At 44.2% G+C, this 12,541-nt stretch overlaps 1 protein-coding gene across 2 annotated transcripts in view; it reads left to right on the top strand.

Moving 5' to 3' along the window:
* Positions 1–12,541, top strand: part of crim1 (cysteine rich transmembrane BMP regulator 1 (chordin-like)) — a 203,761-nt gene that overhangs the window by 99,025 nt on the left and 92,195 nt on the right. For both annotated transcript variants that reach the window (XM_048535898.2, XM_048535897.2), the window contains exon 3: positions 6,504–6,746. In XM_048535898.2, coding sequence (XP_048391855.1) covers positions 6,504–6,746 — 243 coding nt within the window. The remainder of the gene's footprint in view (positions 1–6,503; positions 6,747–12,541) is intronic.

Here is a 12,541-nt window from a genome sequence, read left to right on the forward strand (position 1 = left end):
CATGCCATGAATGGTGCAAATCAAGCTACCAAGTTTTATTAAATGCCCATCTAGTAGGAAAGGAGATTCGCTAGTCAGTGTGGCCCCTTTTGTGATTCTAGATCTACAGCAATGTGACTGCGTTTCAGTCTAACAAGCCACTCAGTCATATCAAAGCAGCTTTGGTGACAACAGCAGGCCAAGAAAGGCAAATTGCAAATACATACTGGAGGGCAATTATACAAGGAGCGTAACTACCCAGCGACACACAGTCTGTGAATGGATATAAACGATTAAGTCTGGCAGGTGGTCAAGGTGCTCTTGAAGGCTTATTGCTGGATGTTTAAGCTCTAGAGATCAAGAAGATCCCACAGTTGATTCCCTGCTGGTGCTGAATCAACTGATGTCAGTTGGACCCTGGTCATTCTGATGTATTGGGCCTCATTGCCCCTGGAATAGGGAAAGCCAGTGAGAATTCCTATTCCTGGTTGCAGATGAAAACTACACTTGCATGTGGGCACCCCATTCTTCTTCACATTCAGTTGCTGAAGCCAAATACCCTGCTTGGTGCTCAGGCAGAGGATAATCAGTCATTGTGCAATCATACTCCAGACAGACAAATTTCTGCCATGTTTAATTTTCTTCAAAGGTGACAGAAGAGACATCATTCAGTTCCAAAAAGGCACGGGGAAGGGGCAAAAAAAACAAATTTGAAAGTCAAATTGTATTCAGTGTGGATTTATCATTGTGGCAACATTATCACCAGCATCTGGTACTTCATCTACAAGAGTAATATTTACAAGTTGAATCCAATCTACGTTGATGGGGAAGATGTGGACTGGTAAGGTTGGTTTTGTCACTATCTAGGATATGTCCCTGATAGTAACGAAGGGTACAGAGTAGGCTATTTATGACTGACAGGAAGAGAAGTTGCTTCGCACAGAGAGTGGTGAATCTGGAATTCTCTGTCACAGAAAGTGATTGAATGTTTTTAAGAAGGAATTGGTGTGTAGTTCTTGGGGCTAAAGGCATCAAAGGGTATAAGGCAAAAGTGAGAACATTGCATTGAGTTGAATGGTCAGCCGTGATCATATTTAATGGCAGACCAGGCTGAAAAGGCCGAATAGTCTACTCCTATTCCTATTTTCTGTTTCTGTGCCTAACTGGGCTGCATTGTTTGGCAAACAAAGAGAAAACAGCAACGGCATTTCATAGTAGTTTTCAAAGTGGCCATGGCAGTAACAAGGTTAAAAATATCATCATAGCCATAAGTTGCTTGGTATTGACTACATCCAGAGTCCTGAGACACTTAGCAGAACCAGACTGAAGTTTTGCATTGTGGACTGGTCTCTTGGCAAGGCTAGCACTGGTAGCCCATCTCTAATTGCCTTGAACTGGACAGTTTGCCACAGCCATTTCAGAGAGCAGCTAGGAGTCAACGCAAATTACTGTGGATCTGGTGTCACATGTGGGCCAGACCGGCTAGGGGTGGCAGATTTCATTCCACTTGTTGCTGATTTCATGATCACCACCCCTGCCATGACTAGCTTTCAATTCCAGGAATTACGTATTGAATTTAAATAGCACCAGCTGCAGTTTCCCCCCATTTGCAGGTTTGTTTGCTGGTATGTGCTGATCACTGATGTAGCAGTGATATGGTTGCCACAATATCGATAAGTGCTGCAAGCTTGTTGGACCTTGATACACCGATCACCTTATACATAGGAAGCATTTTGAACCCTGGAAATGGGTTGTGATGGGATTGAGTTGCATGGTCAGCTTTAGGTAGAAACCATTAATGATAGGGCCCTCAGATTCTGCGGCAGAGCTGTAACAGAAAGTCCTTAACAGCGATTTCAGTAGTTGTTAAGCTGTGGACTTGTTCTGCCAAGGCTGAGCTTTACTAGATTTAGCATCCTGCAACAGTTACTGCTTTTTACCACTGCCCCATAACAGCCAGCTGCTTGACCCATCTTCTTTACCGCTACTTTATTCAAAACCATACAGCTCAGGAGGAAACCATTTGGCCCATCGTGCCCATACTAGCACTTTGAATGAACTACCTAAATTTTTTCTTATCCCTGCTCTTTCCCTGTAGCCCTGTAATTTTTGTTGTACTTATTGAGTATTTAGCCAATTATCTTGTCAGTGTTATTTTCAAACCTGCTTCCATTAAACTTTCAGGCAGAGCATTCCAGAGAATTACAACTTGCTGCATTTTAAAAAAAAGTTTTTCCTGATTTCTGCTGTTCCCAATTATCCAGAGTCTGCGGATACAATTTTACTGCCTCTTTGCACAGCCAGTGGTAATGCTTTCTTTTCACCATCACTTGTTCCCCATCTCTCCTGAGAGTGTGGAAAATCTGTGCTCCGGGTGCCGCCAACACTTCAGTACCCGAGGCCATACTTCGTGGCTGAACCCTGTCTCGACCTGTCCAAACACTGTGGAGGGGCCAGGTAGGCAGCCCAATCAGGCCTGATCCTGTCCTCGCCCGAAGGCCACTCATGATCTGTGTATCAAGGTCCAACAAGCTTGCAGCACTTATCGATATTGTGGCAACCATATCACTGCTACATCAGTGATCAGCACATACCAGCAAACAAACCTGCAAATGGGGAGAAACTGCAGCTGGTGCTATTTAAATTCAATACATAATTCCTGGAATTGAAAGCTAGTCACGGCAGGGGTGGTGATCATGAAATCAGCAACAAGTGGAATGAAATCTGCCGGTCTGGCCCACATGTGACACCAGATCCACAGTAATTTGCGTTGACTCCTAGCTGCTCTCTGAAATGGCTGTGGCAAACTGTCCAGTTCAAGGGCAATTAGAGATGGGCTACCAGTGCTAGCCTTGTCAACAACATCTATGTCCCATGAAAAGAATAGGACAAAGCTTCCTGTGTATTAGCTTCCAGTTATGAGGTCAGTTTGATCTGTGAATTATTGGAGAGGCGTGAGGTTTTCTTTTCCAAAGATCAGTGTTAAGAGACAAATCCCATTAATCCAGTCCATCCTGTTCCCCTTCCACCCTGTGTAATGTGAGTTTCTCCTGGCTGTGTTCCACACATTCTCTGGAGAGCAGTCAGTGAGAGGCATCAAGGTGTAGATTAGTGGCCTTGACACCATTGTTGGATCAACACTATGGAATTCATTCTGTTTCATTTTTAAATGAGTGAAATAGTTAAATTCTTGTCTTTTTCTTTACTGTTCACCATTTTATTGATATTAGTTTTGTAGTGTTATTTATTCAATCATTACCATCACTGACTACAGTTATCAAAATGCATTATCCTTTACCCCTAAAGTATATTTCTCACTAAGGCTCTAGCTGGTCCGATGCAGATAGCCAGTTAATGATGTACAGAACTGGGGTCAAGTCTTTATACACTTATATGTACGAAAATGTAAATCATTTATTCCAGCCTGCTTCCATATTTTCTTTTTTCTTCTTTAAGTTATCCTGCTATGGCACACATCCAGGAGTCTTAGGACCAGAACCCAGATTTTTCTGATGCACCAGATACGTCTTTTTCCCCAAAATCAAGGATAGTTGTTATGAGCATTGCCCCCCTAGGGTTACAGGGAAACAGCAGGAAAGTGGACGTAAGGAATGTTGGATCAGCCACGATCCACTTGAATGGTAGAGCAGGCTCAAAGGGGTGAACAGCCTACTCCTGTTCCCATTTCTTACGGTCATTAATTTCAGATGTATTCCTGCTCCCATATATTTAATCACAGTGTAAGTCCCCATTTAATGTCCACTGCCTGAATATAATTAAAGACCCAATTAAGATATAATTAACCCTGGGCGCTTGTTAATGTCTTTTTCAAATTGTACTTTATTTGGCAAATCCTGGTTGGATTCCAGCTGCTTTGCTTGCATTTTGGTCAGCAAACATCAAACTTCATTTTTGTTGCCTTTCACACAGTCATGCCCCCTAACTCCCTCCCTCCATATGTTTCCCTGCTATGCCCACCACTCTTCCCTTACACCTTGATATAAATCTATTTTAACCCTGCAATTGATCATCCTCCCACTTTCTCTCCCAACATGGCTAAGGAGTCCCTATCAACTCATTTTTCTTTCTCCTCAAGTACAGTTTTCGGCAAGTTCTCCTTTGTTGAGGAGATTCGATCGATATAAATTGCTGCGGTTTTATCAGTGTTGAAGCTTGAAGGTCTGTGTTCACACAGGAGGCTCAGTGAAACCTAAATAGACCTCAGGCTTGGTTAACATGTGTCAGGATCAGTAAAGTAAAACAGTTGTTCAGAATTACGGCTGTCTTAACTTGCTTGACAAGTGTTTTGTTTATGCTGCAGTTACTAATTATTGCAGGAAGTAGCTGTTGAGTTACTAAGCCACACATTTGGAGAGATGCAGCTGTTATTTATGTTCTTTTCCTTCCAGATTCTTTCTCTGTGTTTTCATCCATCATTTCTCCTTTTCATAGAATACAACCTCTTCGCTAGGTGTAGCCTTACGGCATCTCATTCAGCTGGTGGTTTATTACGTTTGAATCCCGAAACGATTCATCCAGTAGATTAGGAACAACACCCAAGCCTGACGCAGCTTTCACCCAAAGTTTCCACACGTGCATAACTCATCAGAGGTCATCAAAAGCATGAGACAAGTGATATTTCCTCTCCTTCATCCTAAATTTGACTGATGGACAACAACCAGAAGAAAATGACATTCCCACCACAAAAGTGCCACAAATGACAGTCCCTAGCAAGAGGGAATTTGATTGCCATCCTCCACCTTCTATATCCTCAGGGGGTTATCACTGGCCAGCCATTTAAATGGACCAGGCATTCTATGGATGGAGCAGAGGTCCAAAGCTGCGATTTCTGTGACATGTAACGTCCCCCCCTTCCCCCATCTCTCCAGTGCTGTCCACCATCTAGAAGTGTGATGCAATACTTTAGACTCCAGCACCACCAGCACTCAACACCATCTAGAAATAAGGCTGCATGCTTGATTGACACCCCATCCACCACCTTCAACAGTCAGTCCCTCCACCATGAACAGACGCGTGCACCATTTACAAGGTGCACTGCAGCAACTCAGGAAGGCTCCGTTGACAGCACTTTGAAGGCCCGCAATGTTAACTGACTAGAAGGACCAGGGCAGAAAGCACATTGCTGCTTTATGAGCACCCTCCTCTCCAAACCGCATGTCAGGCTGACTTGGAAATATATCACTATTCCTTCATTGTTGGTGGAACAAAATCTTGGAGATTCCTTCCTTCCTAACAGTGAGGGTGCATGCAGCGGGTGGAAGGGTCAAAGAAGGTAGTTCAGCAACCCCACCCCCACTTTCACAAGGACAATTAGATATTACCAATGCATACTGGTCTCTCCAGCTCAGATTCCCCCTTACCCAAAAATATATATATATAAAGCACTGTAAATGAAACCAGGGGTCTCCTGGCCTAAAGGGTTATCCCCAGTGCACAGTGTATTTAATACAAAGCCACTGAAGAAGCTCTAGATTTGAATATTATCATTGCATTGCTTCAGTTGTTATCTCATTTCAACACCATATGACTAGTTCCTCTTTCTTTTTCTCTCTCTCTATTTCACTCTGTTTCCACACTCTCTCTTTCTATTCCAACAATTATGCTCAGGCAACGTTTGAATGTCCAAATTTTTTTGAATTGATAAGAAATGAAATGCAGTAAAGAAAAACTACCAAGAAAAATTCAAGATGTGATCACTGATGTCCCAGACAGTAAGTGTACAAGTGGCCCAGTCAGAATGACAATGAACTGTGCAGAGTAGGCTTCACCCCACTTCACTTGTCGACTGGCCTCTGGTGAGACAATATTGCATGGTCTGAGGTTAGCCCCAGTGTAAGTAATCCTCCAGGATTCCTGTTTCTGATGACCATAATTCTTACAAGAAGGAGGAATGAAAAGAGGGAGAGAGGATGACCAGCAGGGGCAAGAAAGAGAGGAGGGAAGGGAGGTATTTGTGCAAACAGTTTATGGATAGTAGAGATGAGGTGAGGGGATTGGCGATTGGCGATTGGCAGTGATACCTTCCCCATTCATCCACTGATGAACTGTCAGTTGGCATTGATCACCTGGGTGAGGTCTGTTTTTATTCCTTCAAGGGATGAGGGCATCGCTGGCTAAGGCAGCACTTATTCCCCATTCTTCATTGCCCAGAGGCCTGTTAACTAGACCCAGATTGCTCTGGGTCTGGAGTCACATGTAGGCCTGACCAAGTAAGGATGGCACTTTCCTTCCCTAAAGGAACCAGATGGTTTTTCCCAACAATTGGCAATGGATTTGTGGTCAACATTAGATTCTTAATTCCAGGTCCCTGAAGGTGGAAGCTCACTGTGGAGCTGTGAATCTTCCATTGGTCAAGAGGGGAGTGGGGAAGGGTCAGGAAAGCTGACAGCAAAAACCATCCCAATAAATGAGTAGCTGGGAACGAGGTGCCTGTGTCGTGCACAGCCAAACAGTTGGCCAGTGTGATTTGTTTCTCTCATGTATCCTCGCTCTTTACTTTTCAGAGGAGAAGCCGGATTGCTCCAAAGCCAGGTGCGAGGTCCAGTTCTCTCCCCGTTGCCCAGAAGACTCCATCCTGATTGAAGGCTATGCTCCCCCCGGCGAGTGTTGCCCCCTTCCAAGCCGCTGTGTGTGTAACCCAGCTGGATGTCTGCGGAAGGTCTGTCAGCCTGGATACCAGAGCATTCTCGTTTCCAAAGCATCGGGAAAACCAGGGGAATGCTGTGACCTGTATGAATGCAAGAAAGGTTTGGGAAAAGAATTATTACTTCAATTTCAATAAGCATTAAGATAAAGACTCGTTGTTTGGTTTTGCCAGAAGAAAATCGAGTCTCTGTAAATGCTAATAACATTTAAGTACAGAATGTATTAAAAATCTAACAGACTGACTTTATACATCAATTTGTAAACCTGCAGTATACCCTTCTACAAGTGATGGCACTGTAACAAATCAGCATTGGTTGGCACCAATGCAACTTCTTGCCTTCCAAAATTGCTGTGACTTTGATGAAAATGTTCTGTGAGCATATAAATAGATTGCATATAATATCTATCAGATAGATAAATAGACTTTAAAATGGGGACTTAGTTATATCTGCGCATAAAAGTGCAATTATCTTATGTTCTCTGTATCTCTTTCACCAAAACAATAGCTTCTAGCAATGGTATACATGGGCTAACAACTGAATGAGCGCAATTGAAATCAGAATTGAAAGAGGCAAACAAGGCATCCAATACAATATTGCCACATTCACACAGTTGTCCAGAGTCAGGAATATGCCAATTTCCTGAGTGTGTAAGCATCTTACGTTTTAGATTGATGATTTTTACTCAGAGAGTTGTAAGGGCGTGGAATGCCCTGGCTGCAACAGTGGTACACTCGCCAAGTTTAAGGGCATTTAAATGGTCATTGGATAAACATATGGATGATAATGGAATAGTGTGGGTTAGATGGGCTTCAGATTGGTTTCACAGGTCGGCGCAACATCGAGGGCCGAAGGGCCTGTACTGTGCTGTAATGTTCTATGTTCTAAATTTCAAAATTCTGAAAAAAATGGAAAAGAAAGGTGAGAACTGTAGTCATTTAATACTTTTCAGTTTGCCCTTTCTTGGAAGCTGATACTCACGTGCCCATGCCAGTCGACAAACCTCCCTCACCAATGGCAGCTCACATTTGATTGACCCAGGTGTGTTTACACAGCCTTCCTGCCCTAAAGGGGACAAAGTCAGCTTAGATCATTACTTCACCTTAATGTCATACTAAATGTTCAGCGGGCATTCAGAAGTAACAGCAAAGATTTTTGGGTGTTAGCATGGTGTGTGGCATGACACTCGAAGTAATCAAGAATCTTCTGCCTACTGAGATCCTCAAATACATCATGAGGAAAACTTTCTTTGTGTTCCTTTTGCTGATTGTGCATTGAATAGGCAGTGCAACGATGGTGACTCAGCAGTGCACAGTCCCATGGGATGGGTAAATACGTAGGTGCTACAGGTGTTGGCCATTCAGTCCATTAAGCCAGTCTGTGATAGCTTTGTATCTCAAGTTTTTTTAATTCCATATCCTTTAATGCCATTGCCTGACAGAACAAAATTAATTTTGAACTTTTCAGTTGAGCTCTTGCTTTAAAAGCTTTATGGGGGAAGGGATTCCAGATTTGCCTTTCCTTTCTGTAGTGAAGTGCTTCCTGGCATCATCCCTGAGTAGCCTGTTTGTAAAGTTATGCATTCCTTATCCTGGACTCTCCAAATGGTTTCTCTTGATTTACTCCATCAAACTTTGTATTTCCAACTCACGTCAGTGCTAATCAGAACTCAAATCTTGATGAGAGGCTGCAATCAAAGAATGGCTAAAGCTGAGGCTGGCATGAGGAACCAGGGGAGAGAGGGATGTAGGCAGGGCAGAGGAAAAGGGAGAGAAAACTGAGTGAATGCAAGTTTTATTCCCTTTCTGCTTTTCTGGGATCCCAGTGCAGGTTGTGCTTTTGCAGAGAATTACTTAGAAGAATCCAGATTTACTTCCCTCAAGAGAAGAAATATTGGTGGGACTGTCCCAAACAGGCAAAGCCGAGGTCTACGTTAATAATAGCCTTGTAGAAATTTAACATCATTATGCTTTAAGACTTCAAATTTGTTAATAACTTGATGTGTCTGATATCTCTGTCAATAGAAATCACTACAGAAGTCCAGTGTGCCATATTTACCTAATCCCAATGGCTCGTTCTTTCACTAAGTCTCTTATTTCATCCTGTCTTATATTCTGTGATTACTAATTTATTTCTTTCCTTTGTTTTCTCTGTGCCCCTCTATCCCTCTCTCCCATTCTCTCACCCTCTCTCACCCTCTCTCTCCCTCTCTCTCTCCCTCTCTCTGTCCCTCTCTCTGTCCCTCTCTCTCTGTCCCTCTCTCTCTGTCCCTCTCTCTCTGTCCCTCTCTCTCTGTCCCTCTCTCTCTGTCCCTCTCTCTCTGTCTCTCTGTCTCTCTGTCTCTCTGTCTCTCTGTCTCTCTGTCTCTCTGTCTCTCTGTCTCTCTGTCTCTCTGTCTCTCTGTCTCTGTCTCTCTGTCTCTCTGTCTCTGTCTCTCTGTCTCTCTGTCTCTCTCTCTCTCTCTCTCTCTCTCTTAAATCCCTTCCCACCGACCTCAAGCATGCACTGCTTGCATTTCGTCACCATAGCCAGGTCCCGATTAAAAATAGCACTAATTTGCCATGAGAACATAAGTATTTTTAGGATCAGTTGGCCCACACAAGCCCAGCAACCCTTTTAAGTTCTGATTGAACCCACCCTCCTGTCCAGTGAGATAAGAACCAGACATTGTGAATGTCAGTAGCGTTTTTGTTGTCAACTCATTTCAGCTGTCATCAGCGATCTGGGAAAACAGAGAGCCTCGATCCACAGTATATACAGGTGCTGCTATACTTATTGTTCACAATTCTTCAGCTGCCAGCCAGTCTTGGAACTCCCCTGCACCTGAGGAAACACAAAACAATTATCCTTTTTAGCAACAGGTTTCCCCTTATTCATCGGTCTGTGTTAATGTGAGCATCTGGTCTCTGCTGAAGGAACAGAGAACAGGCAAGTGAGAGTGAGATACTGCAGATTCTGGAAACCTGAAATAAAATCAAATTGCCCTCATCGAAGGAAAGGTATACTGACATTGAAGCCAATCCAGAGAAGATTCACAGGGCAGTTACCAGCCATAGAGGGACTGTGTATTTGAGGTGAGGTTGTGCAGACTGAGCCTGTTCTCATCAGTGTTCAAAAGAATGAGAGGTTATCTGTTGAAACACCCAACATTTTTAGGGGACTTGACAAGGTAGATACGGAAAGATTGTTTCTCCTTGTGGGAGAGTGTAGGACCAGTGCTTATAATCTCAGAATAAGGGTCACCCATTTAAAGCAGAGATAAAGAGGGACTTCTTCTCTCACAGGTTAGCGAATCTGTGGCATTCTTTATTACAAAGGGCTGTTGAAATCGTGTTGTTAAGTATGTTCAAGGTTGAGACATCTTTAATCAATATGGGTTACAGGGAAATGTCGGGAAAATGGAATTGAGGATCATTGGATCAATCATGATCTCTTTGACTGGTGGAGCAGACTCGATGGGCTGATTGGCTGCTTCTGCTACAATGTCCTATGGTCTAACATGCTGAAAATACATGGCAGGTAATTCTGGGGGAGAGAAAGAGACAGGTTTAGCATTTCAAGTCATTAACCTTTCTCCAAAATTTGGCCATTTTTAAACGCATGAAAACGGAAGGTGGGAAGTGAGAGTGTGTGATAGTGGAAGCCAACAACAAAAGAATCAGGGGTTGCTGTATGGGAAATGGAAGTGATAATGATAAATATCAAGAAACAAAATGGAGCTGTCAAAGAGGAACGAATGGCAGAATGGTGCACAGCAACCATCTGAAAGGCAAAATAAACAAGAGAGTAACGAGTTGAAACCAACGTGTGTAATGAGAAAGAAAATGATATGGGGGGGCAGACTCCACAGCTTGAAATTGTTGAACTCAAACGTTGAGCTCAGAAGGGGCTAATTGAAAAATGAGGTGTTGTTCCCTGAGCTTGCATGGAATTGTACTGGAGGCCAGGGCCAGAGAGGTCAGCAGGGATTCAGCTGAAAAATTAAAATGACATGTAACTGATGACTCAAGATCATAATCCTGAACAAAACCTGACCGCCCTGGTCAACCCATTGTCTCTGCCTGCTCCTGCCCCACCGAACTTATCTCCACCTATCTGGACTCCATTTTCTCCCCCTTGGTCTCCCTACCTACGTCCGTGACACCACCCACACTCTCCACTCCTCCAGAACTTCCAATTCCCCAGTCCCCAACACCTCATTTTCACCATGGACAGTTAGTCCCTATACACCTGCATTCCCCATGCAGATGGCCTAAAGGCCCTCCGCTTCTTCCTGTCCCGCAGGCCTGACCAGTCCCCCTCCACTGACACCCTCATCCTCACCCTCAACAACTTCCCTTTCAATTCCTCCCACTTCTTCCAGACAAAGGGGATGGCCTTGGGCACCCACATGGGCCCAAGCTATGCCTGCCTCTTTGTAGGGTACATGGAACAGTCCCTCTTCCAAAGCGACACTGGCCCTATCCCCCACTTCTTTTTCTGTTATATTGATGACTGTGTCGGCACTGCCTTGTGTTCCCACGAGGAGCTCAAACAGTTCATCCACTTCACTAACACCTTCCACCCTAACCTTAAGTTCACCTGGACCATCTCTGACACCTCTCTCTCCTTCCTGGACCTCTCTGTCTCCATTTCTGGCACCCACCTGGAAACCGATATCCATTTTAAGCCTACCGACTCCCACAGCTACCTAGAATATTCCTCCTCTCACCCACTTTCCTGTAAAAAGGCCATCCCCTATTCCCAATTCCTTCGCCTCTGCCGCGTTTGCTCCTGAGATGAGACATTCCACTCCCAAATATCCCAGATGTCCTCTTTTTTCAAAAACCGCAACTTCCCCTCCACAGTGATCGAAAATGCCCTCGACCGTGTTTCCCAAATTTCCGGCAACACATCCCTCACAACCCCCCATCTGCAATAGTAACCAAAACAGAATCCCCCTCGTCAAAGAAAAGAACAAAAAAAATTACAGCACAGGAACAGGCCCTTCGGCCCTCCACGCCTGCACCAATCAAGATCCTCTGTCTAACCTGTCATCTATTTTCTAAGGGTCTATGTCCATTTGCTCCCTGCCCATCCATGTACCTGTCCAAATATATCTTAAAAGACGCTAACGTGTCTGCGTCAACCACGTCTGCTGGCAACAGACACCCAATAGGCACCCACCATCCTCTGTGTAAAGAACTTTCCACGCATATCTCCCTTAAACTTTCATCCTCTCACTTTGAACTCATGACCCCTAGTAATTGAGTCCCCCACTCCGGGAAAAAGCTTTTTGCAATCCACCCTGTCTATACCCCTCATGATTTTGTAGACCTCAATCAGGTCCCCCCTCAATCTCCGTCTTTCTAATCAAAATAATCCTAATCTACTCAGCCTCTCTTCGTAGCTAGCACCCTCCATACCAGGCAATATCCTGGTGAACCTCCTCTGCACCCTCTCCAAAGCATCCGCATGCTTTTGGTAATGTGGCGACCAGAACTGTACACAGTACTCCAAATGTGGCTGAACCAAAGTCCTATACAATTGCAACATGACCTGCCAACTCTTGTACTCAATAGCCCGTCCGATGAAGGAAATCATGCCATATGCCTTCTTGACCACCCTATTGACCTGCGTTGTCACCTTCAGGGAACAGTGGACCTGAACACCCAGATATCTCTGTTCATAAATTTTCCCCAGGACTTTTCCATTTACTGTATAGTTCGCCCTTGAATTTGATCGTCCAAAATGCATCACCTCGCATTTGCCCGCTTTGAACTCCATCTGCCATTTATCTGCCCAACTCTCCAGTCTATCTATATTCTGCTGTAATCTCTGACAGTCCCCTTCACTGTCTGCTGCTCCACCAATCTTAGCGTCATCTGCATCACATACCACCCCAACAACCTCCAAAT

This window comes from Stegostoma tigrinum, chromosome 9 (assembly GCF_030684315.1).
Source record: "Stegostoma tigrinum isolate sSteTig4 chromosome 9, sSteTig4.hap1, whole genome shotgun sequence".
NCBI classification, from domain to species: Eukaryota; Metazoa; Chordata; class Chondrichthyes; order Orectolobiformes; family Stegostomatidae; genus Stegostoma; species Stegostoma tigrinum.